The sequence below is a fragment of the Perissodus microlepis genome, chromosome 5, assembly GCF_051167445.1.
Source record: "Perissodus microlepis isolate ML-2025 ecotype Zambia chromosome 5, ASM5116744v1, whole genome shotgun sequence".
NCBI lineage: Eukaryota > Metazoa > Chordata > Actinopteri > Cichliformes > Cichlidae > Perissodus > Perissodus microlepis.
Genome location: NC_140465.1, coordinates 19,885,622 through 19,912,990, shown reverse-complemented (window position 1 = coordinate 19,912,990; position 27,369 = coordinate 19,885,622). Strand labels below are relative to the sequence as shown.

Below are 27,369 nucleotides of genomic sequence, written 5' to 3'. Positions count from 1 at the left end.
AGCAGCACCTGGCTGCTTATTACACTTGTAATTCCTATGGAAGCATTAAGGATGCACTTAGTTTTTCACAGGACTACATAGTCTTGTGAAAACTTTCTTGTTCACATAACTGTGTAAAGTCTAGAGACACCCTTTTCATTGCGTGTATGCATTTTGAGGTTAATGAAGAGTGATGCTGCACGCATTATCCTTGTTCGCCTTTACACCTGTACCTGAGGAGTCATGTCAAAGTTAAGTAGTCGGTCTTTTTCATGTGTGTAATTTGCTCTTTCGCTCTCTGTCAGCGTGAATGATTAAGGCTGATCCAATGTCTACTCGTACAGGTGCACAGACAGTTTAGCTACTCTGCATAGTGTCAGATCCTGTGGCGACCTGAGACCAGCGTTTACAACTGGTACCTGATGTACTCTCAGCGCCTCTTTGTTAGCGTGAGCGCAAAGTCATGGATGCCTGCTCACAATTTCTTTTTGGCTTAAAGAAAAATAAAGCCAAGGATGTTTTCTCTTTTCTGCGTTTGATGTGTTGTTGTGAACCGAGATAAGAAGCGACGTGGAATCATTACCAAACCTCTGCTGTACAATTAAATAACTAAATAAAATTAGGAACACTCAAAAGTAACTAACTAAAAGCATGGACAACTTCAAAAGTGAGAACTATAAGTGGAATGACCTTAGTGCCGCGTTCGATACCGTTGACCATAATATCCTATTAGAGCGATTAGAACTTGCTTTAGGTATTACAGGTACTGCGCTGCAGTGGTTTGTATCATATCTATCTAATAGACTCCAATTTGTACATGTAAATGGAGAGTCCTCTTCACACACTAAGGTCAATTATGGTGTTCCACAGGGTTCGGTGCTAGGACCAATTCTGTTTACATTATACATGCTTCCCTTAGGCAGTATCATTAGAAGACATAGCATACATTTTCACTGCTATGCAGATGACACCCAGCTCTATCTATCCATAAAACCAGATAACACACACCAATTAGTTAAACTGCAGGAATGTCTTAAAGACATAAAGACCTGGATGGACGCTAACTTTCTGCTTCTTAGAGCCTTTAGTTTTCAGGCCCCTCTTCTGTGGAACCAGCTTCCAGTTTGGATTCAGGAGACAGACACTATCTCTACTTTTAAGATTAGGCTTAAAACTTTCCTTTTTGCTAAAGCATATAGTTAGGGCTGGACCAGGTGACCCTGAATCCTCCCTTAGTTATGCTGCAATAGGCATAGGCTGCCAGGGGACTCCCATGATGCATTGAGTTTTTCCTTTCCAGTCACCTTTCTCACTCACTATGTATTAATAGACCTCTCTGCATTGAATCATATCTGTTATTAACCTCTGTCTCTCTTCCACAGCATGTCTTTCATCCTGTCTTCCTTCTCTCACCCCAACCGGTCGCAGCAGATGGCCGCCCCTCCCTGAGCCTGGTTCTGCCGGAGGTTTCTTCCTGTTAAAAGGGAGTTTTTCCTTCCCACTGTCGCCAAAGTGCTTGCTCATAGGGGGTCATATGATTGTTGGGTTTTTCTCTGTATGTATTATTGTACGATCTACTGTACAATATAAAGCGCCTTGAGGCGACTTTTGTTGTGATTTGGCGCTATAGAAATAAAATTGAATTGAATTGAATTGAATGTATTACATGTGAACCTGTATTTATGGCTGTAGATTTCCATGGCAGTAAGTTGAGCTGATCATCTAGTGGCAGATGATTACTAGTAACATAACCTGTGTGTACTGTTGCTAGCTGGGTTTGTGCTGCTAGTTGACAGGTCAGAGTTCCTAGAAACACTTTTTCTGCCCTTCGCTTCATGCACCCTAATATGTTTTCATTTTAAAACAGGTAACATGCATTCAGCTCTGTCTGTACTCTGCCATTCTGGGAACCTGAAAACAGAGAACTCTCTTTAAGGTGCGACACAGACATTCACATTTTCTTTCCAAATGAGAGTTTTGCAAATTAGGCATAATATGAGCTAGTGCCAGTCTAACCTTCAGTTTAGACACTGGTCAATCCAACAGTCCACATCGATTTGTTATCACATTGGGTAACACAAGCTTACAGTTTATCTCGCGATGGCCTCCATATATTTTCTGACAGTGGAACAATTCTGACTGAAAGGCTGTAAGACAAAAATGTGAGACTGACTGTTCAGTAATGTGCACATTATTTAAAGCAACCTTTGTTACAACTTGATTTACAATATTGTCATTTAAAGATGAAATAACAACACAGTTATTAATATGTACAGAAGTCTGAATAAGAGTATTTTTTATTACATTTACTAACATATTTTTAAATATAAATGAAATGCAGCACTTGAAAATTTATTAAATGACATCTGTGTCTCACTATATTTAATTGAAAGGAAATCTTACAGGAGCACATTTCAGGATCCATGTCTGCAGTCTAATTATAATGCTGAGACTGGTTTAGCTTTACTGATACCATTTATGTGTCAGAGCAGTGGGGGGTGCAGCAGTCCCAAAGTTGATGAGTACAGCAACTAGAAGACGGAAGTAAATAGAGTAAAAAACAAATATTTATCAGTAGCAATATCAGCAATGTCAGTCTGCCCCACCAGTGTGTGAATGTGAAAGTGAATGAATAGTGGAATTGTAAAAGCGCTTTGAGGGTTTCGAAAAGCGCTATATAAATGCAATCCATTATTATTATTAATATCAATGTAGTAAATTATTCACAGAAAACATATCAGCGATCAGAGCTCAGAGAAATACATTCAGAAAGGAAATTAAAGCAGCTGCACGTGTACAGATGTGAAGCAGAACCTGCATCTAATTATAGATGCCATGCAATAACACAAGGTGCACGCTATACGTTCAGTCATTACCACCGCATGCCTGTTTGCATACAGAAATGTTTATATTGCTTTCATGTGATGTATGAACCACTGCTACAAATCCTCCAGCTGGCAGCTCAGTGAGGTCTCTTTACAGCACATCACATTAACAGAGACGGCTCAGCTGCTTTGCTTTAGTTATTAGCCAAAGTGCTAATCTTATACACTCGAGGTCTTCCTGTCTGAGTGGAAAAATACAGCAGGGAAGTGGCATTAGATCGGATCTTTGTCACAGCCAAACCCCTTTTTTTTCTAATGCGTAACGTGCAGGGCAATAATTGGGTCAGAGGAGTTAAAGCAAACCACGGTTACTTTGTTTCTCACTTTGGCTCTGTTCATGACATGTTTGCTGTGTAGAGCTCTTGCAGTGTAAGCGGCTGAGAGGAATACTGATCAGTTTTCTGGGGCTGGAAAGGGGCTCTTGGGGGCGGGAGTTTGATGATGGAGAGGTAGGTGTTCACCGCGTTTTTCTTTTGCGCTTTACGCTTTAACGCCAAAAAATGCGGCAGCACTCTGTCGCCAGTTCAATTCCCGATTATCCTACGAGCTTAAGTTCAACGAATGAATAAATTAAGCTTATAAGCAATGCCAAATAATCAGCTGAGAAGTTCTGAATGTGTGCAATAAAACCCCCAGAGCTCTCTGTCAGTGTGAATGAGAGCTTTATAGGTTTGACAGCAGTTGTCCTATAAGTGTGGAGGAAGTGGAAGGACATTGGGGTGACGGTTTTTGTATTGTTTTTTTTTAAACAAAAAAACAAACAAACAAACAAAACCAATACAACTTAATTTGCTACTGATTTTCTCAGCATGCCGAGGGAATTTCTTAAAGGAAGCAGCCTGGACGTACCCGGGCAAGAAAAAGGTCTCATGAAGAAGACTCAGTTGCTCGACCGCGGCCAGTGGGCGAGCAAGTTGGAGTTTTTACTGGCTGTAGCAGGAACATTGGTTGGCCTGGGAAACCTTTGGAGGTTTCCCTACTTGTGCTACAAAAATGGGGGAGGTATGCAGATCAATCATTTATTGTCAGTGAGAGAAAAAAGTTAACCTTCACACATAAATATATATATATATATATATATATATATATATATATATATATATATATATATATATATATATATATATATATATATAAATATCCCCTCTGCTTTTCTGTCATCCTCTCAAAATTGTTGATATGTGAACATGAAGGGTAATGCTTGAAGAGATTTGCCCCAAGCGAAATCTTGTGGCATATTTGTGTAATGATCCTTGTGTTTCTACTCTCAGGTGCATTTCTGATTCCCTACGTCCTGTTTCTGCTTGCTTGTGGCATCCCAATGTTCCTCCTGGAAACAGCTATGGGACAGTTCACATCTCAGGGATGTATTACCTGCTGGAGGCACTTCTGCCCCTTGTTTGAAGGTCAGTGTATACAAAAAAGCTGAAATATGTAAGTGAGAGTTGATACTGTGTGAAAACATGCCCTCTTTACCAACAGTTGAATTGTCCTTTAGTTTCACATAAAAAATGCACATTACTTTTTGGGAATTGCATGTTAAATAAATTTCCGTGAAAAACAATAACTCAAATAATAGGTTTTATTTTTTGGAGTGATGTATGGTTATGTATGAAACCATGAAGTAAGCACAAAAAAGTTTTGTAGCTTTACGTAACTTTGTTCAGAGCACAAGTGTGAGTAATGTGTTGTATCTTACAGTGTCGAGACTGTCGTGCTGTCTCACCTACTGCACTGGTTCATGTGTGTTCTTTGACAGATCTGACAGATCTGACTGACACAGAACATTTGCTTGAGAAAAAAACATCAAGGTCAAGATTATACGTTCTTCAGAGAATTGCAAAATAACTTGTTGACTTAAGAAAAAAGAAATCAGTTATGTTCACTGCCAAAAAGAAAAGCTTCTCATGTCTGTCCCCAGCACATACAGTGCAAAAGTATTCGGCCCCCTTGAACTTTCCCACATTTTGTCACATTACAGCCACAAACATGAATCAATTTTATTGGAATTCCACGTGAAAGACCAATACAAAGTGGTGTACACATGAGAAGTGGAACGAAAATCATACATGATTCCAAACATTTTTTACAAATAAATAACTGCAAAGTGGGGTGTGCGTAAAAGTCACTGTACATGGATCATCTGTGAAAATTATAAGGTGTGTCTCAAAAAGAGTCTCAATAAGGTGTGTCTCAAAAAGAAAACTGACTGTGACTCCTGAAAAACCTTATGGATGTTGTGTACAAGTCCTCTATCTCATAGTACTCCACGTGATCCACATGACACATTTTGCAACTCAGAGGAGAGGTGCAGACTTTGGGACGGAGCCAGGAATTGCTTCCATCTTTTTAACCACTCATATAGATTTCTTAACCTTTTATTTGCTGTAACTCCTGCTGGTTGGATACGGTTTAAAGATTAGTCATTACAAGGCATGTTTGTGGAGGATTGGCTCTTCCCATAGTTTTAGCACTGTTTTGACATTGCCCTTACTGAGGTTGTAGTGGAAAACCACCTAGATTAATTGTGACGATAGCATCTACAGTAGATGGTCAATAGTACACATTAGGACATAAATATATATAACAAGATATATGTGAACATGGGAAAGTGTTTGATTTTTGCTTGTTGTTATATTACTGTCACGATTGTTTGTGCATGCTTTACATCATGACATGTATCCATATACAGTATGCTTTATATATTTAAAATATCTTTTTGTTTTCCTCTTTTATCCCGCTGTAAAGCACTCTGAATTACCTTGTGTCTGACTAGTGCCATACAAATCAAGTTGACTTGATTTATGAAGCCGACTCACACCCCTTCCATTCATGAATATGGCAGAGATGTTGAAACACTTTTTTTTTAAAAAAGAAGTCAGTTCTACCACGCAGAGGTGTCAATATTCCCTGAAGGGCAAGTTTAACCCTAGCTTAAAATTCTCACAGACGTGAGAAAGTCTCTCACGCCTGGATTTGGGGATCCTCTGCCATTCCTCCTTGCAGATCCTCTCCAGTTCTGTCAGGTTGGATGGTAAATGTTGGTGAACAGCCATTTTTAGGTCTCTCCTGAGATGCTCAGTTGGATTCAAGTCGGGGCTCTGGCTGGGCCATTCAAGAATAGTCACGGAGTTGTTGTGAAGCCACTCCTTCGTTATTTTAGCTGTGTGCTTAGAGTCATTGACTGGTTAGAAGGTAAACCTTGGGCCCAGTCTGAGGTCCTGAGCACTCGGGAGAAGGTTTTTGTCCAGGATATTCCTGTACTTGGCAGCATTCATCTTTCCCTCGATTGCAACCAGTCGTCCTGTCCCTGCAGCTTTTTTTTTTTTTTTTTAGCAAACTCCATGGTGGCTTTCATGTGTCTTGCACTGAGGAGAGGCTTCCAGCGGGCCACTCTGCCATACAGCCCCGACTGGTGGAGGGCTGCAGTGATGGTTGACTTTTTACAACTTTCTCCCATCTCCCAACTGCATCTCTGGAACTCAGCCACAGTGATCTTTGGGTTCTTTTTACCTCTCTCACCAAGGCTCTTGTCCCCCGATAGCTCAGTTTGGCTGGACGGCCAGCTCTATGAAGGGTTCTGGTCATTCCAAACATCTTCTGTTTAGAACTGAAGAAGCTTCTCGGATGAGAGGTGAAACGTCTTCAAGTAAACTTAAAGAAGTCCAGACGCTTTTCTTTGCAAGCTCCTTTGACTACGATGACCTGGATGACTGAGAACCTTCACAGACATCTTCTGTTTAAAGATTATGGAGGCCCCTATAGTCTTAGGAACCTTAAGTGCAGCAGAATTTTTTTGTAACCTTAGGCAGCTCTGTGCCACAATTCTGTCTCTAAGCTCTTCAGGCAGTTCCTTTGACCTCATGATTCTCATTTGCTCTAATATGCATTATGAGCTCTAAGGTCTTATATAGACAGGTGTGTGGCTTTCCTAAGTTCAATCAGTATAATCAATCAAATGAAGGTGTAGAACCATCTCAAGGACGATCAGACAAAATGGACACACCTGAGTTAAATGAATAAGTATCACAGCAAAGGGTCTGAATACTTTGGACCATGTGATATTTCAGTTTTTCTTTTTTAATAAATCTGCAAAAATGTCAACAACTCTGTGTTTTTGTGTCAGTATGGGGTTCTGTGTGTACATTATTGAGGAAAAAATTAACTTAAATTATTTTAGCACATGGCTGCAATAAAACAAAGAGTGAAGAACTTAAGTGGGCCTGAATACTTTCCATACCTACTGTACATCTGTAATGGCCTTAAAAAACAAGAATTGGGTAAACAAGTTTGAATTTATTCAGAATTTTCTGTAATCTACACAGGGTTAAAAGTATGCATGCAGACACAAATATATTTCTACACTATCATTTAAATACTTCCATAAGTAGGGCTAAAGGTTCTACGATGTATTTCAACTCGAAAAAAGCCAAGGCATATTAGAGTAACTTCTTGTTATGTAAAAGTGTGAAAGCGCATTAAGTTAATTGCATTGGATGCCAAAATGTCAAAGCAAAAATGTCTGCTGCTGTATTTTAAGAAAAAATATAAATTTTTAGTTAAAACAGTGAAATTTGTTTTATATGACAAAATAATATATAGTCCAAAATAAGTATTTGGCTTGCTATTTTTCCGCCAGCAAAGTTTGCAGTCGCCTGTTTGGAAGTGTGTCGTGGGATTCAAGTCAAAGCCCTGGGACATTTTTCTTTGTATCTCTGGTATATGGAATATGTTTGTGGAAACAAATGACACCTGATCTTTCAGCTGAGCTTCTCTGCACTTACACTTGCTTTCAACTGACATATTCTAATATAATTTATATTTAAGTCACTTAATCTTATAAGCAGTGAACCCGTGATGGAAGCTAGGGGACAATGAACGATTGCTAATAAGAGACTGCAAGGAGCATTCCTTTAATCTGAAGTTCATAGAGATGTCCCCAGTAGAGTGCCGTGAAGTATAGTTTATTGCTTTAACAACTGGCATGTTCCACGAGGATTCATGTGAATTTGTTAGAGGAGAATATTTCATTATTTCATTAATATATTTCAATATATTAGCTTCTTATCCCCGAACAGCCACCAAACACTTCACATGCATCAGTGTCAGTAACCCAAGTTCCAGCTTCCATTAGCCCTTGTGAAGCAGGTGTAGTTTCCGGGATATGGTTCTACATCACGAGGGACCTGCAGGAAACAGATAGTGGTGAGTGTAACAATTAGTATCATAAGTGATTGAAGAGTTTTGGAACGGCAGTAAAACATCTCAGAACTGATGGACTATTATTACTGTCCAGTTTAAAAGGCACCCTCCTAAGCAATTGGAGACTTTAGACTGTGGGGCTGTCCAAAACATTCAGTCTAGCCATACATTTTTGTCTGATCATCATGTGGCCATTGTAGCTTTACTGCTTGGAGGTCCTGCACTAACCTCCATCTTTGTGATAGGGATGCTTTCTTTACAGGAAACAGGTGTATTACACATGGAATCTGGGCACTCTTTTACCCCTGCCTTCTTTAAATCTTTGATTTAAATCTTCTGCTTCTTTTTTTACTGGGTACTTTCTTTGGTGAGACCTATAAAATGATTTAGGGGGTATTTTTACTGGTTCTATTCCTTTAATATGTCCAACATCCGTGGACCCCTTTGACAACAATGTGTCTGGAATGTCTTTGTGTGATTTCTCCTCTTCTGTTGTAAGAAAACCATGGATGCCTGTCACTATCCCCGATCATCTAGATGTATTTCTTTTCTTATTTTTGTGCTCCAGTTTAACCTGGTAACATATGCTTTCAAAGAGGGAGAGTACTGTACGCCTGGGTGTCTCTTTTCTTCAGCCCAATCCCTTGTTTCCTCAAATCTTGTTACAAAGGCTTCTAAATCCTGCCACCTCTCAGTTTTCCTTTTCGCTAATGACACGTTAGGAGCTTCAAATCCTCTGTACTGGCCTTTTTCTTCAGGGCCTAATTTACAGGCCACCACTATGCTCCCTTCCAATATAAAGCTGTGAGGAATAAAGGGGCACTTTGGGTTTGAAGAAGTTTCTGCTCATAAGCTGCATCTGAGCCCGGGTCGTCTTTGTAAGACATGGTGCAGTGTATGCCTATTGTGTTTTGGATGCCCGTGTAAGGTCCTGCTCTGCGTCGTGTCATGTCATGCAACTGTGGTGTCACACTGCTGGGGCCACTTGGTACTATGTCCAAACTATACCAGTACCTGGGTGTTTTTGCTGAGAAATGTACAAATGTATCTGTACCATTTTTGTTCATCCTGTCCACCTTCATCCGATTAATCCAGTTAATACGGAGTTCACCTGAGCAACTGGTCCGTGGTCCGGTGGATTTTGTTGTCACTGTGAGATTTTCCCCTTTGTCACTGGTCAGTCACACACAAATCATTTTAAAAAGCTAGTCTTTTTTCCAAATTATTTTTATTTTATGGTTATTTATTATTATTATTATTAACATGCACAAGCCCTCAAGTGCCTGACTCCTAGTAATAGGCCTACTTTATTTTCCACTCGAGGTTCCGTGTTAGTGGCCCAGACCGCTTGCTCCCAATTCAAGTTGCTCCTCTGGTTCATGGATCTTGTCACTCTTCTAGTTGCCTCTGCTCCCGGCCTCTATGTCCTCAAACTGTGTTTTTAACAACTCCTTACAATCCCTACAATCTTTGATTGTAAGGAGTCCCAGACACCCCTGTGCTTGGTCTCGGTCGCGTTCCCGAGGCGAGTGGGGTAGATGGATCTGACTCGAAGGACCAAACTGTCAGAATAAAACTAAACAAAAATAAGGAACAGTCAAGAACTGGAGCGTTTGTTCTTGCAAGGGACCAAAAGCATCACTTTTGCATCGCACAAGGTTTCATGCAAGGGCTCGAAGGGGGAAGTCCCCAGTGAGCTTTTTATTAAACTTTGTTAATCCGACCCTCCTTTGCCTTAAGACTGTCACACAATAACATTTTTCCTTCTTCAGGCTTCTCACGAGGACAGTTATGAGTGTGTGTACTGTAATGAGCAGATAACTTTTTTTTTAAAAAAAACTGGGCATACTTCCAATCACTAAGCGCACTGAGTTTATCCTTCAATATCATACAGCTCATACTAATTCGAACACTGCATAGGATATTTTTTCCAAAATGGGGCCTCAATTTATATGAACAAATTGGAGTCTATTAGACAGATATGATTCAAACCACTGCAGCGCAGTGCCTTTAATACCCACAGCATTCTCTAATCGCTGTAATAACATGTTATGGTCAACAGTATCGAATGCTGCACTGAGGTCAATGACAAGCACAGAGATGAGTCCACTGTCAGAGGCAATAAGAAGATCATTTGAAACCTTCACTAAGGCTGTTTCTGTGCTGTGATGAGCTCTGAAACCTGACTGAAACTCTTCAGATAAACCATTCCTCTGCAGATGATCTGTTAGCTGTTTGACAACTACTCTTTTAAGGATTTTTGAGATAAAAAGAAAGTTGGAAATAGGCCTTACCTAGGATGACTACTGCCAGCTTGAAGGCATGTGGTACATAGCTGGTAAATAGATTTAGGCTCATCATATTTAAGATTGAAACATTGACACACATTAATGGCAGGAGGAATGGGGTCTAAAAGACACGTCGATGGTTTGGAGGAAGTAATTACTGAAGTTAACTCGGAAAGATCAATTGGAGAAAAAGACTCCATCAATGGTACTGAAGGTAGCTGTAGATAATGTTACATCTGTGAGATGATTATGAGTCGTTTTTTTCCTAATGGTTAAATTTAATTTGTGAAGAAGTTCATGAAGTCATTACTAGTTAACGTTAAAGGAATGGTTGGCTTAACAGTGCTCTGACTTTTTGTCATTCTGGCTACAGCGCTGAAGAGAAACATAGGGTGGTTCCTATTTCCTTCAATCCGTGATAATAGTAAGATGTCCTAGTTTTATGAAGGGCTCTTTTTTTTTTACATGCAGTGGGCATTCAGTCAAACCTTCTCTTGGTTGGTTCTAAAACATTTTTAAACAACAATGCATTGTGTAATGAATTAGCTTTCCCAGACTGTCACCACCTCTCTGTCCCTCTTACTTTGGACTGATGTTTGCACCATCATTTTCAAAATAATTTCCAACAGCTACTTTACAGATAGTTCTGTGAAACTCTCTTGCAGGGCAAGTTTAAAAAAACAAACAAAAGTACATTAAATGTTTTGGATGCCATTGAAATTTACTCCATATGTTGCAGTATAATTTAATTGCCTTTTTATAATATATACTGACTCCGCTTTATCTTCTCAGGTATTGGATATGCAACCCAGGTAGTGATTGCATATGCTGCTGTTTCATACATTGTGATCCAGGCATGGGCTTTCTTCTACCTCTTTTCATCCTTCAGTGCTGAGATTCCATGGGCTAGCTGCAGGAATTCCTGGAATACAGGTAGCTATTCAAAGCGAAGGAAGATTTCACTGTGGTCATTCTTTATTTCAGGGTTATTGACATGGTGATCTAGATGATTTGGGGAATCTCACATGACAGTGAGGTCATTTTGTGCTTGAGAAATGTGTAGAGTCTAATGTCTCTTTAATCAAACATAGATTAAACTTTGTTGACATGGCTCTGCTTTTTCCTTTGTCAGAGTCTTGTTTTGAATTTGATAAAGCAAATGCGTCATCCAACTGGACAGCAGCTGCAAACGCAACAACACCGGCAACAGAATTCTGGGAGTAAGTGTAAATGACATGTGTCTGACCTCGGTAGATGGATTTACCTCTGGAGTTTTTGCCGAACACTGAAGCCATCAGTCCCTAAATTTCAACAACATATATTTGAGTTATTGGAAAGCAGCATTTCCATACTGGTTAACCAATAGCTGCTCATTATTTCTCAATAGTTATCAGAGTAGTCAATCTGTACACACATGGTAACCACACTACATAACCAAATACAATTTCCTGATTGTTAATCTGGAACATCCATCTTTTTAGCTCTCATTGTCTTTAGATGTGTTCTTGTAATCTGGTACAGATGTAAGATCCTTTTTGGGATGGATGCTGATAATTGGCGATAATACCATCAAGTCATTTTTGTGTTGGATTATTCAGATACTGATTAGGTCACATCGTGTTTAGTCATAACACGCGGCTGTACACAGCTGTAAGCTCATCTGGCCCAGTCTCGATGCCCAGTCAGTGTTGATAAAAATTCACCAAATATCAAATTATGTAACTGCTTGAAATATCACTTTGTACCACACACAGCATACCACCTTTGTGCTGTTGGATGATTTTAATCATGATACTGTTGGTCACAATTATGGAAGGAGTGGTCCTATTGATATAGTCAATATTAGGAAGGTATGATTGGTGCCTTCTTATCACCATGTATGTCATAAATGTACTGACATCAGTAATGTGATCAGTGGCATGCTGATACTTTTGTGGCCAAGATTACTACTGATCATATACTCACAACAGTCCTGAACTTAAACACTTGGTGCTGAATGAGTTTAAGTTGCCCCTGATATGACTGGTTACAGCCAACCAGTGACTTCACACATTATAATGCAGCAAATCTCTATGTATCAGTTTGTTCACAAACTCCTCTTACATGGTCATAAGTTATGCAACCAAACTTGGCTGCTAAAAGTTCTTATCTATTTTACATATTATGATTCATCATGTTGCCTAGTAACCACCAAACAACACAATGCAAAATGAGTCATTTACCGTGATTATAACACCTTATCATTTTAACTCCATGACAATAACATGTCATTTACTGAATATAATAAAAGTATAATCATGTCTGATTCCTTTTCATCTGTGGTGTTTACTGTATAAGTATTGCACTGTATCATTTGATACATTAATTTATTAAATCAAGGTTCCAGTATTTGGGATTTTACAGTGTTGTGCAAATGTCTTGAGCCACCCCTCATTGTTTATATTTTTCCAAATTGCCAGATTTTTATTGTAGTTTTTTTATTTTTTATTTTTATTTTTTAAGTGCTCAGTAGTTTTGAAAGTGAAAGTCTGAAAGTCTTTCAAAGTGTTTCTTTGTTGCTTCTTTGTTGCTGTGTTACTAACTACTAAACACTGTCATCAATCATTTAGGTGTAGAAAAAGCACCTAACTCTGAAATTATATCTTTAGGCACTTTGTGACTAGCAGCCTGTCACAAAACTACACTTTTGTTGGAATTGGACAAGTGGATAAAAGAAGACGTATCAGAACTAAAAGACTATCTGTAGAACTGCATTCTAAATAAATACCTTGAACATATTTTAGGTAATGAGATTTGAATCCACTGAATTTGTTGAAATTATGTGCATTTTATATCTATATAGGTAAATAAGAGAGGTTAGTGTCTGGCTGATGGGCAACTACATAACTGACTTTCTGGTTTATTGTAAATAAATATTGTAACATTTGCATTGTGTCAACTCTGTTATCACTTATAGTAGTTGTGAAAAAAGTTTTTTTGCGCCCAAATGGCTGTCGTTTTAACAAATAATATGGGTTTCTTTTCAGGAGAAGAGTACTGGGTATATCTCAAGGGATTGAGGAGATTGGTAGCCTGAGGTGGGATTTGGCCTTGTGTCTCTTACTGGCATGGATCATTTGTTACTTCTGTGTTTGGAAAGGAGTGAAGTCCACTGGAAAGGTAGAGAAACATCTTTAAAATATGATTTATTAGTCTGCATTTAGAAAATAAGTTCTGTAAACACAGTTTATACATCTACTATCACATCTACGGTACCTTTTGAAGAAATATTGCAAGAATAAATTTGTGAACCCTTGGAAAATACCAGGATTGTTTAAATTGGTCACTGAAAAGAAAATTATCAGAGTCACATCCAAGGTCTGGTTGCTGAAAGTTTAATCGTCTCATATAAATTTGTTGGTGTGAACATATACTTCAATCAAAAGAACCTTCATAGGACCTTAGAAAGACAATACAGAAATACATACAAGCTGGAGTTTATCAGGATGTAACAAGGCAAAAGTTCAGTACTGTTGGTACTCTCCCTGGGAGTGGCTTCCTGTGTACATTACACTACTGTGCAATTCTAAAAGAGATGAGTAAGAACCTAAGGTAACAGCAACCCCCTCTTAAGTTTCAAAGATCACATGGTTCCAGTATTGCTTAGTTCTGTGAACAGCTCAAACTAAATCTGAACTCTTTGAGAGGAGGCACAGGGATGTATTTGGAGGAAGAGGAGTTACACCTAAATGCAGACAGCAGTCATGTCTCATTTTGCAAGAAAAAAAAGAGAGACAATACTATGGCACAAATGAGGAATGTATTGTCTGAAATACGTTTAGATGGAAAAAAATGTTTTCTTACACCAAAGAACATCAAACTTTACAATGTCCCTGTGATGTCTGCTTTGAACCATGCATTTCCTTCTTGTTGACAGGTAGTTTACTTTACAGCCACTTTTCCCTATGTGATGTTGGTGGTTCTGTTAGCTCGTGGACTCACTTTACCAGGAGCCATAAACGGCTTAGCTTTTTACCTGTATCCTGACCCCACAAGGTTGGTGGACCCTCAAGTAAGTAATGAGATCAAAACAATGTGTCAATACCAAGAAAAGCTGCAAGCTTGCACACTTCCCACAGAAGCCTTTACACAATGAATATCGTCATTTAGTGATGAGTAAACTAATATCTGTGTGTTGGCATCAGGTTTGGATGGACGCGGGTGCACAAGTTCTTTTCTCCTTTGGGATTTGTCAGGGGAGTTTGACGGCTCTGGGCAGTTACAATAAGTATAACAATGATTGTTACAAGTGAGTACGCTCCCCCTCCCATGTTCTTAAATTAAAAAAAAATATGCTCAAAAATTCTAGTAATCTTATTGTTATGACAAGATAAAACTGCACTAAACAGATGTTTTCAACGTTATTTAATCCCCGGCCGCTTAGTTTTAGAATAGCCAGCAGGGAGCACCAAAGTGATACATTCATAAAACGGCACAGGCTTTCTTAATAACATGCAGACTGTTTATGACATCCCTTGGTTATGGAACAGTAAATAAAAAAGTTTACATAATGCTCAAATCCTGTACAACTTTTTTCTTCTTACTTAATATCTTGGGCAGCAAGGTACTTTTTTTTTCATATTTCAACATTTTAAACAGCTTCTTTTGCTTTAAGTGTGTTTCTTGTTTTGCTCTTTGTTGAATGCTGTGTTTTCTTCTTTTGTTTCCACAGAGACACATTTGTTCTGTGTTTGGTTAACGGAGGATCCAGTTTTGTTGCAGGGTTTGCAATCTTTTCTGTTCTGGGATTTATGTCCTACGAACAAGGACTGCCAATATCAGAAGTGGCAGCTTCTGGTAGGGCATCATTACACAACCTCTGTTATATTTAATGAAGTCATTACACTGTCAGTGGGTTTTATTAATCCACTTTAACGCCCCCCCCAAAACAAACAAACAAACAAACAAACAAACAAACAAACAAACAAACAAACAAACAAACAAAAAAACAACCAAAATCAAGGCAAAACAAAACGATGTTAAATGGAAAAGCTGGGCCTGTGTTTTTACTTGGCATGGAAATGGCTTTAATTTAATTTTGGAGACAAAATTCCTGTATTAGCTTCTCTTAGCTAAGCACGGCTAATACAGTAATTCCCCGCCTTTAATCCTGAACAATTCTCCTGACCTTAAACTCTTTCCAATGAAATAAATGAATGCCATCAGGTCATTATGCCTAACAGTAGGATGTGAGTCCAGATTTAAAACATTTAGAGTGCTGTAACTAAAATATAAATTGGGAGAAGGCTGCAGTAAGCAGTTTTATCCAAAAATATTTAAGTTGCCATCAATGACTGAAAATATTTCTGAACAGGACCTGGCTTGGCATTTATTGCCTATCCACGCGCGGTAGCCATGATGCCTTTACCTCAATTATGGGCTATATGTTTCTTCATCATGGTCATCTTGTTGGGGGCAGATACACAGGTTTGCATTAAGCGATTAGAAATCCTGTTTATTTTTCATCACTGTACATGTTTGGTTCTTAGTAAATGTGTTTGATTTTTCTGTGTCTCTTGCAGTTTGTGAGTTTGGAGTGTTTGATGACCTCAGTGACGGATATGTTCCCCAATGTGTTTCGAAGAGCTTATCGTCGAGAATTGCTGCTGCTCTGCCTCTGCTCTGTTTGCTTTTTTCTCGGCCTCCTCCTCGTCACCGAGGTGAGAGCTCTGATTAACTTTCCCACAAGTCTTTACACTACCTTCAGTAGGGTGTAAAAATGGACCAGTGCTCATTACTCTTAACTTAGTTCTTTTTAGGCAAAACTGAATTTGTATGCATGCATTTGTTGTCTTTATCTTTGATTAGCTATACCAATTAACCTCTCTGTCTTCCTGCAGGGCGGCTTGTATTTCCTTCAACTCTTTGATCATTATGTGTGTAGTGGAAATAATCTTCTCCTTCTTTCTGTGTGTCAGTCGATAGCGATTGGATGGATATATGGTGAGTCATTAAAATCCGAGAGTCAAATCCTTGCATGTTTGCACAGATCTGGCTAAGAAAGCTGATTCAAATCCTGCTAATCCCGCATTAATTGAAAATACACTTAAGACTGCTTTTATTGAGTCGCTTATTACTAAAAGGCCAAAATTTAGGCTTACTGTATAGGCGTTCATTCCAGCTATTCTGAATCTTGCTCAGCTGGGGTCACAAGAATAAGCCGTGTCTTGTGGGTACTGGCTCAGCACCACTTTACCAGCAGCTTCACTTTTTAACCACTTTCTATTGCGGTGGAGTTTTCCCTTCAGGCCCAGTCCAACAGCACAATTATGTGAAGTCAGTGTTAAAAAAAAAAAGCTCTCAAATTAGTTAGAGGTTAAAATTATGACCACTAACTACTGCATTCTTCCAGAGGCTCATCTAATATTTCCCGCTATCTCCCTCTTGCTAACTAAAGCGTTCGTTAAATCAGTGGTTCTCAAATTGTGAAACATAGAGTGACAGGTGGGGTTCTCACCTTTTGTTTATGTACTCATATTGAAATGTTGTTGTAGATGCTTTGCTCTTTGTATTTTTAGCTTTTTTAGCAAATGTTTGGACATTTGCCTTGTGAAAAAAACTGCTTGTATTTACTGCCACTGGCTGAAACATAAGCTGAAGGCATAATGGATCCATCCTGCTGCTTAACAGCTGACATGTGTTGTGGCTAGAAAGTTCTGCTTTAACTTCATGTACCCATAGGGCTTTCTCCGTTTAGTCTCATTTAGATATACAAACTTGCAAACCTCTAACGCTGAATTTAGTGTCGATTATGCATAAAAGTCTTGTGGTTTGGCAGGTGTTGCTAGAGGTCTTTTATAGTTAAACAGAGGCTTTATTTTCTTTCATTTTCTATAAGCAGTTTTCTTTCACACATCAACTTCACTGTTCCTTTTAACTAGCATTTGTTAATAGTGTTGCAAACTAAGGATACCTGGAAATCCATCCTATAGCTTTTTCCTACTTTCCTTGCATCATTTGTCTTAATCTTAAAAGTACTAGGGAGCTACTTAGATGAGCCAGTGGCTGCTGATTGATTGGCTGCTAAGATAAGTGTGGAACTTGTAACCTGAAGCTTTGGTAATCATCTGAGAGATCAAGCTAAGCTTGCCTAAAGCTTTGCACGGTTTGTTAGCTCTAAAATTGTACAAGACGTGTACAATGTGCCCGTTATTTACTAGAAGTAATGGCCTGAAACATTTCTATTCATGTGATGGAAGAAACTGATGCTTAAAGATAATGTGCGGGATAGTGCTGAGGTTATTTAGACTGGAGAAGATGTGGTCATATTTTGTATGTTCAAAAAAATTAATATGCAGACACCACGGTGTCAATAATCATAATGTGTCAGATAAATTGGCAAATATTGATTGCAGGACTGTTAAAAATCAATTGTCATCTACTGGCATCGTACAGTTATCTTATTTAGGAACAGTGATGGGAATAACGGCGTTACAAGTAACGGCGTTACTTTTTTCAGTAACGAGTAATCTAACTAATTACTATTCCTATCGTTACAACGCCGTTACAGTTACTAAGAAGAAAACGCGGTCCGTTACTATTTTTCAACAAACAGACGGTTGAAGCTGTGTTCAGCTTACCCATCTTATATCAGTTGCACGGAAGTAGCCGTAAGTAATCTGGACGCTACAACTTTAAGCAGCTGCGCGCGCTCCCGCGGACGGTAATCACGATCACTGTCTAGCACAACACCCGGAGCTAAGGGGGCAAAACAATGGCATGAGTGCTGCTGTTTGACTGAGGAAGATGTGAGTGAAGTTGGCCCCCCCACCTTCTTCAAATCCAACAAAAGTGGTATCAAACGTTTGTGCTACGTTTGTGCTGGTTTGTGCTGCAAAAATTGTCATTTGTGCTGCTATCATTTTAAAGATATTAACAAAAATTTCTAGAGGTCATCAAAGGTCAACCAGCCCCCCCATATTAATGGAATCAAACAAAATTGGTGTCAATCAGTTGTGCTATGTTTGTGCTGGTTTGTGCTGCTAAAATTGTTGTTTGTGCTGCTTCTGTTTTAAAGATATTAATGAAAAGGTAAAGGTCAAAAGGTCAACCAGCCCCCCCACATTACCCAAATCAAACAAAAGTGGTATCAAACGTTTGTGCTACGTTTGTGCTGGTTTGTGCTGCAAAAATTGTCATTTGTGCTGCTATCATTTTAAAGATATTAACAAAAATTTCTAGAGGTCAACAGAGGTCAACCAGCCCCCCCACATTAATGGAATCAAACAAAATTGATGTCAAACGTTTGTGCTGGTTTGTGCTTAAAAAATTTTTGTTTGTGCTGCTAACATTTTAAAAATTTTAATAAAATAACGTCTTGATGCGTGCTTAATCATCCAGGTAAGTAAATCCCAAAAGGTTGATTCTGTTCATCTGGACATTTTCAGTTGGAGAAACGTTTCGTCACTCATCCAAGTGACTTCTTCAGTCTCAGCTGACTGCAGGTTTCCCCAACCTTATAAACACATGTGAGTGAAGTTGGCCCCCCTACTTTCTTCAAATCGAACAAAATTGATGTCAAACATTTTTCCTGCAAATTATTTTGTTTGTGCAGGTTATGTTTCCCTAATTTTATAAACAGTACATGTACAGTGAGAGAGAGATGTTACATCTGTCTTCACTTGCATCCCAGTCATAGAAGCGTTGGAGGTAGTTCATAAGAGATTACAGGATCACCCCAACCTCAGCAACAGGACCACTCTCAGCACTGATCAGTTGTGTTTGCTTTTGGAACTGTGTCTTAATTCCACCTATTTTGCATAAGGGTCAGTACAGGCAGAAACCTAGGTGTGCCATGGGTTCCCACAGGCCCCTGGTCAAAGTCACCAAACCAGTTCGTAAGCAGGTACAGGTGTGGCCAGAAGGGTCCTCAGAGGCACTGCAAGACTGCTTTTCCACCACAGGCTGCCACACATGACAACACCACAGACTTTAAGGAATATACAGAAACTATTACTGCCTACATCCCAAAATGCATCGATGATGTCACAGAGACCAGGACTATCACTGTCCGGGCCAATCAGAAACCATGGCTCACAGGTCAGGTTTAAATGCTCCTAAGGTTGAAAAATACAAGCCTTCAGAGGTGAGGTCAATTAGGTGAGCCTAAGAACAGCAAGGGCAAACCTGTCACGTGGCATCAGCTACAGCAAAGCTTCAGCGACAGCAGAAATACTTGGAGGCAGTGGCAAGGAATACAAACCATCACAGACTACAAGCCCACTCTACAGACCGTGGTGACACAATCCCCAGACAGTGTGTGGAGATCCCTTGCCAAAATCAATACACGCAAAGCTCCAGGTCCTGATAACATCCTTGGACGAGCACTGATGGACTATGCTGTGGAACTCACAAATGTCTTCACAGACATCTTTAACACATCACTAGGGTCAGGCCGTCGTTCCCACATGCCTCAAAGCCTCCACCATCATTACTGTATCCAAGAAGTCATCTACCTCCTGCTTTAAGGACTACCGTCCTGTCAAACTCACCTCCATCATTATTAAGTTAAGTGCTTTGAACGGTTAGTCATGCATCAAATCAAATTATCACTTTCCCCCAACCTGGATCCATTTGAGTTCGCATACCGGTCAAAACGCTCAACCGATGATGGAATTTCAACTGCCCTTCACTCAGCCCTCACACATCTGAACACTAGAGACTCATATGTCAGAGTGCTGTTCATAGACTTCAGTTCAGCATTCAACACCATCATTCCCCAGCAACTCATTCACAAACTGGATCTGCTGGGGATCAGCACCTTGCTGTATAACGGGCTGCTAGATTTCTTGACAGGAAGACAGCAGACAGTACGGGTCGACAGCAACACCTCCAGCCCAAGAACACTGAATACGGGGGCTCCCCAAGGATGTGTGTTGAGCCCCCTTCTCTTCACTCTGCTGACCCATGACGAGATCTACTACAGGGGTGAAGTTAACCATCTGGCAGAGTGGTACAGCAACAACAACCTGTCCCTGAATGTGGAGAAGACCAACAGCAACTCTACTTCCTCTGCAAACTGAGAAGCACAAGAGATTCAACCCCCATCATGAGCACCTTCTACAGAGGCACAGTTGAGAGTATCTTCACCAGCTGCATCACTGTGTGGTATGACTCCTGCACTGGGTTCTGCAGGAAAAAATGACAACGGGTAGTGAGAGCAGCCGAGAGCATTGTGGGGACCTCTCTTGCCTCCCTCCCCAAGAGATCTACTGCACCTGCCTCATCTGGAAGGTCCTCTCCATTACAGGTGACTCCACTCATCCCTTCAACAGCGTCTTCAGTTTGCTGCCATCAGGAAGGATACTGAAGAGCCTCCGGACCAGAACACGGAGACTGAGAGACAGCTTCGTCCATCGGGCTGTCAGGATGCTGACCATCTCTGAATCGAGAAGGGGGGCCATGGCCATTGATCAGTAGGCTTTGATTAGTTGTCATTGATCAATGGTCATAAGAATTTGCATACTAACAATCATGGAACTAACCTCCCAGTACATTGTTCATTCAGTGGCGCTAGTTTCCTTCACTATGCAAATATACTGTTTATAAGGTTGGGGAAACCTGCAGTCAGCTGAGACTGAAGAAGTCACTTGGATGAGTGACAAAATGTTTCTCCCACTGAAAATGTCCAGATGAACAGAATCAACCTTTTGGAATTTACTTACCTAGATGATTAAGCACGCATCAAGACGTTATTTTATTAATATTTTTAAAATGATCGTGGCACACATGAAATTTTTTGTAGCACAAACCAGCACAAACGTAGCACAACTGATTGACATCAATTTAGTTTGATTCCATTAATATGGGGGGGCTGGTTGACCTCTGATGACCTCTAGAAATTTTTATTAATATCTTTAAAATGATAGCAGCACAAACGAAACTTTTTGCAGCACAAACCAGCACAAACGTAGCACAAACGTTTGACATCAATTTTGTTTGATTTGGGTAATGTGGGGGGGGCTGGTTGACCTTTTGACCTTTACATTTTCATTAATATCTTTAAAACAGAAGCAGCACAAACAACAATTTTAGCAGCACAAACCAGCACAAACGTAGCACAAACGTTTGATACCACTTTTGTTGGATTTGAAGAAGGTGGGGTAAGAATAAAGTAGTCGTGGTAAGCCAATCACATGACCACTTAAAGACAAAGCAACAAGGTGATATATACCAGTTTTTAAACTGTGTTGATAGGCCGTAAAACCAGAGTCATGATTAGGGATGGGTATCGTTTAGGTTTTATCCGATACCGGTGCCAAACCGGTACTTTTGAAACGGTGCCGGTGCTTAAACGGTGCTCAAACCGGTGCTTAAAGAATGGAGAACACAAAATTGGTCCAGAAACCTCTCATGTTCAGCTGTTTTTTTGTAAAAAGATAACAATGTTAGCCTTTTCTGCAGCTATGGGGCATATATGGTATTGCTCTTGGCTGGAAGCAGCGCTTAAACAATGGAAAAAACACAAACTTTGTCCAAAAACCTCTCATGTTTAACTGTTTTCCACTTTTTCTTTGGTCATTTTAGCCTTTTTGGCCAGGGTGAAGGGAGTATCTGCCATCAAACAAGAAGACAGCCGCATGTAACTACGACGGTGTTTGCTAGTTCACCTTACATGCATTAATGTAATAACGTGGTTAGCCTACTCAACGTAAATTACACACGAACAACATTAAGCTACTCACGCAGAGAAGAACGGCTGCTGCTGCCATCAAATACGGTGCATTTCTTGGCTTTTAAAAAAAACGCTATGCGTCGCCAGGTGTTTCATCAGATTCGAGGTGTTTGCTCCTTTGCACAGTATCACCTTAAAGCACTTGTTGCAGGCTGCTGAGTTTGCATCTTTTGCTGTGAAATACAGCCAGACTTTCGACCGCTTTGCCTTGGGCATTTTTAATCTGTAGCTCTGCTCTAAAAGAACGTACGTACCTGGACCCGCCTACTATCCTCGGAAACGTAAAATGATTGGCTAGAATCTAAAGTGTATCACAGCTCAGGAAAAAAAAGCACCGAAATAAAGCACCGAAATGTGCGCTGCTTTTCGGTCTGGTTACTACCGTTTATGTCAGAACCGGTGCCATCATGGCACCGGATACCGGTACCCATCCCTAGTCATGATAATCAATATATACGCGGCGTTTTTCCCTCAATAGTTTCGTCACGTTTACTGTCTAAGGACAGCGCTAGCAAGCACTCTGCTTATGAGCAAAACAAACAAACACACAAACAAACAGGGGAGTTTTAGGAGTGACGGTGAGAGAGAGAGAGAGAGAGCAGAACAAGAGAGAGAGTTTTGAGATGTGAGAGATTTGTGACGTTTAGCGTCTTTGGAGTGTGTAGTTAATGTGTTGTCTTGTGTAGTGAGTGTGTAGTGTTGTGGATAGTTTTGTGTTGTGTGTCAGAACAATGAGGCGACTGCTGTCTCCAGGTGTTACAGGAGTGATACACCTGCTGCTGTCAGACCTGCAGGTATCAGGCTGTGATGTTCTCCTTTATAGTGGACAGAAATTATTGTTTTGGAGTGGCACAAATAATTTGTGTGGCATCTTATTGAATGCAGAACAGCTGATTGTTCTGTAAATAGTTTGAAATGGTTATTTAAAAAATCAAGGTAAAAGGTAGATGGATGCAAATAACTTTGTTGTTTGCAAAACTTGTACATATGATTTTAAAATTGACAATTTATATTTGCATTTAAAGTTCTGAAATATGATTCATTAAACATGTTTGTGGTTGTTACAGTAAAAAATATAACTTTTTCTACTCTGATTTTATGTTGTTTGTCTGATTTTAGATCAATTGTGTTAATACAGTATGTCAAAATGAAAATGTAACTGTAAATTCAGACACGTGAGGTTGTGCTGAAAAGGATGATGCCAAACAAGGCAAAGTAAATCGTTTTTAAAGGTAAAATGTGGAGGGAAAATCAAAAGTAGTTAAAAATGGCCAATTATACCCTGGACCCCAGAGGGTTAAACGTTTTTTTTTTTTTAAAGTAACGCAATAGTTACTTTTCAAGTAATTAATTACTTTTAGAATATTGTAACTCAGTTACTAACTCAGTTTTTTGAAGAAGTAACTAGTAACTACAATTAATTACTTTTTCAAAGTAACTTGCCCAACACTGTTTAGGAATGACTTCCACTGTTTTGGTTGACTTTGTAAAAAGCATTTTATGATTCTATTCATTAATAACTCTTATGATTTTATTATTATTTTATCAGTCCTGGTAAAATTTATAGTGATAATTCTAACCTTGTTATTAACTTTTCATGTTTTGCTCAGGTGCTGATCGTCTTTATGACAACATTGAAGACATGATAGGTTATCGTCCCTGGCCTCTAATGAAGCATTGTTGGCTTTACGTTACCCCTGCTGTGTGTCTAGTGAGTGAAACAGAGTTCCTAAGAACACAAGTAGTCTAATTTATTCATGAAAACTTGTGGACTCTTTTTGTGATAAAGCACCAAACAACAATTGAAAGCTAAAACTTCCTCTTCTAGTTCAAGAAATAGTTTGAGGTGAGGAATGAACAAGAGATACAAGTGAATAAAGAAGAGAAAAAAGTGGCCGGCTGCCGTGTGATGCAGTAACAGAGGAACCATAACCTTCCAGTGTGATGTGGCATATGACTCTGTGATAAACTGTGCAGGGTGCACCCTGCTGGTGATACACTAAAACTAGTATGAGACAGTTATACGAATATGGTGGCGAGAGATAGGAAAAGTGGGGGGAAAAAGAGAAAATCTACTATAGTTTATTTCATTATTAATTATTGTGTGTGTTTGTTTTCATTTATTTCAGGATTATTTTTTAGAGACAGTTCACAAAAATAGTCATCTCAAGATGTATTTTATTGCATAATGCAAGGACCCTACATTATCACACTATGAACAGCCAGCAAGGCAAAGCAGAAACTAAAGGACTTGTAGACAAATGTTAATGATGTGCAGCATCGTGCCAGATAAATATGTCAGCAGTGAAAACAGGGGTTTGGAGGGAAAGTGCTTAGTGCTTCACGAGAGGACCTACAACAGTGGGAGCCTACACCAGCATCTGCAAGCAAGATGTTTCTTGACCAAAAATCAAATTCTTTAATAACTTATTTTAGATTTGCTGACAATGAAGGAACAATGAATCCACAGAAAATATTCCCAGATGAAGAGAACACAAATATATGTGGACAAAAGTATCCATATACATTAAGAGTAACTGTACTTAGATAACCTATACTTAGCAACCTATACTCATTGTACTTTCCCTGGTGATGATAAAGATTTTTCTAAAACTGAATTTCTTTTAAAATTTCAAAACTTCATTGTTGTGTTGTTTTTGTTTCTGTCAGGGTACTTTTGTCTTTTCAATTGTGAAATATAAGCCTCTCAAGTTCAACAAAACCTACGTCTATCCGACCTGGGCGTACGCTTTGGGCTGGTTTCTTGGACTGTTCTGTGTTCTTCTGGTTCCTCTGTGGATCATCTTTAAAGTTACTACAATGAAAGGGACAATTTGGCAGGTATGCACTCTAAAGAAAACAGGAGCACCACCGAAACACCATTAAGCTCCCAGGTGATCTTGTTACTAATTCAGTTCAGTTTAGTGTTAAATGTTTTTCCACCATGACAAGTGCAGTCAGGATAAGGTAGTGTGGCGGTCTGGTTGATTTGACCAATTTCCTAGTTGACAGACGGGAAAACTGGATGGATCAAAACAGTGTCCATGCTTGGATTCAACAGTGCTGTGTGCATGTCTCCTCTTGTTACTGGTGTCGAACAAAATATTTAAAAAATCTAAAACTATATGAGCTTTTTAATCTGCCAACACATCAGAATGATCTTTTCTTTAACTAACAGCCCAACACATTCAAGAGCATTAAACCTTACAATTCTGTAGTTTAAAGTAAATGCTTTTCACATCAGTGTCCTTAAAGTTGCAGCCTCTTTGACACAAGTTTTTAACACAGACAGTTCAGCAACTCATCTTAGGCCAAAAACATTAGCAAAACCGGGCACCAGACAACAAAATACTTCCTGATGGATTACCCTAAACTTTAATATGCTTTTGCTGCCAGAAAATCCAAAAACCCGTCATTAGATTGGACTGGCTGAAAGGTCATTGAGTTTAAAAAAAAAATGCTCCAGTGTCGTTCAGATAAGATATCCATCTGGAAACATGTAAGAATAATGAAAAATCAGGGGCCCAGTAAAGTTATCCCCCTACATCCTGTGTGGGGGCATTAATATCTGTACTAAATCCCATCACAATCCATCTAATAGTTATTAAAACATTTCCATTAGAAGTCCAGAGTTCATTCTGGTGTTAGAGGAACAGTCAGCAGATCAAGTAGAAGACTCCAGGGCATCATCCTGTCTGTTAAACTGTAAACATGTTCATTTTCAAAATTCGTAGAACAAACAAATTAGCAGTAATCTAATCAATAGTGAGGGACACTGGGGAAACTTTTATAGGTGTTTGGTCATTTCTGCACATTTTGAAAAGTTATGATTTATTGCAAATGGACTGAACTGATCGTCTTTCCACAGAACCTCAGGCAGCTTTGCGTCCCGCAGAGCTTGACGCACAGAAAAGCAAAGCAGCCCGAGCAGTGCCCTTTAAACCCAGACATTACTCTTACTCCTGTTGCCAACGAATCCAAGGGAAGAGGTGGAGCTGAGATGGAGATGCAAGTCTGAAAACCATAACATTTTTACAAATTTTTCAGATGTGATGTTTTTATTTTAGTTTAAACTCAAGGTTTTGTAAAGGAAATACTGATAAGATCATTAATTCCGAAGACTTCTAGCAGAGTTCAGAGGCAGGTCGAGTTTTGAGAGATCGTGTATACTAGTGACTAGCGAGGTAACTTTATTCCGCGCTACATTTTTTGTCTTGCTAGCAGCAATCAGTTTCAAATCATTCCAGTGTTTGGTTGGCTCTTATTTAGCACCACAATCCTTAAACAAAAGCACTTGAGCCTTGTAGGTGACTTTCACATTAGATTGCCACAAACACTGCCACAATTTCAGCTGATTGATAGAATTCATAATTGTAATTGTGTTGAGAGGTAGTTTTAATAATGTGGCAATAATATTGATAAGCCTATTAATGTAGGCAGCTGGAAAAAATGTTTCTACATTTTCTTCTGCATCTATGCTGAATCTGTCTTACAAAGCCTGGTCAAAGGAAGAAAGAAAAGCAACCACCCATATTTAAATAAGCAAGCTGGTAAGGGGATGATGGTGAACCATCATCTTGGGAAAAAGGATGAAATTTTTTCATCTTGGGAAAAAAAGCTTTATGAAGCTAACAGCATTTCCACATTGTTAAGACAGTACAAGTTGTGTAGCTTTAGGAATACTACTTATCAGTGGTCAGCTGACTACCGCTGATGTACTGAATTGCCATCAATGTGGTTTTTTTTCTTTCATGATTCTGAGAAGACAAATCGAGGATTCAGCAACTCTGAAAGATTAGATTAGATGAAACTTTATTAATCCCTCGGGTGGGTTCCTCTGGGAAATTCAGTTTCCAGTAGCGCAGCACCGACAGAAGTTGCATGTTACAGATACAATAAAGGGGAGTGAGAGTAAGGATATAAGCATAAATATACCATATATACACATATACACATATATAAATACAGAATATATAATATGGATAAATAGGAATACCAGTGGATTGCACATTTGAGTGAGTACATTGCACAGTGATTATTGCACAGTGATTATTGCACAGTAATTTTTGCACAGTCAAATATAAGAAAAAATATTGCAAATATTGCACAGAGTTGTTTGTGGAACACGAGACAACATTTTCACACATGAATCAGCTGACACAATACAAGATCTTAGTGAAAAATTTGTGCAATTCTTGCCTGAGATTATGAAACGATACCATGGGAATTTGCGTTGTCATCAAAATTTGAAGCAATTCTAATAAAACATTTGAGTCTGCTACTTGTTTTTTTGACTTGGCAG

The 27,369-nt window shown here is 39.2% G+C and overlaps 1 protein-coding gene across 2 annotated transcripts; it reads left to right on the top strand.

The window, feature by feature from the left end:
- The first annotated feature begins 3,106 nt into the window (after positions 1-3,106).
- On the top strand, positions 3,107-27,355 carry LOC146387207 (sodium- and chloride-dependent GABA transporter 2-like). 2 transcript variants are annotated; one of them, XM_084928626.1, is made up of 15 exons: positions 3,107-3,313; positions 3,673-3,866; positions 4,136-4,270; positions 11,147-11,287; positions 11,487-11,574; positions 13,381-13,513; positions 14,271-14,405; positions 14,539-14,642; positions 15,066-15,190; positions 15,708-15,820; positions 15,916-16,053; positions 16,234-16,336; positions 23,678-23,778; positions 24,738-24,908; positions 25,936-27,355. In XM_084928626.1, the coding sequence occupies exons 1-15, from the start codon at positions 3,303-3,305 to the stop codon at positions 26,083-26,085; spliced, it is 1,842 nt and encodes a 613-aa protein (XP_084784752.1). In that variant the 5' UTR covers positions 3,107-3,302; the 3' UTR covers positions 26,086-27,355. The 2 variants fall into 2 exon arrangements, with proteins under 2 accessions (XP_084784752.1, XP_084784753.1); XM_084928627.1 differs by lacking the exon at positions 3,673-3,866 and having other exon boundaries at positions 3,110-3,313.
- Positions 27,356-27,369: the final 14 nt, after the last annotated feature.

Coding starts and splice junctions, on each gene's coding strand:
- LOC146387207 (XM_084928626.1), top strand. Junction 16,054..16,233: donor GCCTCCTCCTCGTCACCGAG/GTGAGAGCTCTG, acceptor GTCTTCCTGCAG/GGCGGCTTGTATTTCCTTCA. Junction 16,337..23,677: donor AGCGATTGGATGGATATATG/GTGAGTCATTAA, acceptor TGTTTTGCTCAG/GTGCTGATCGTCTTTATGAC.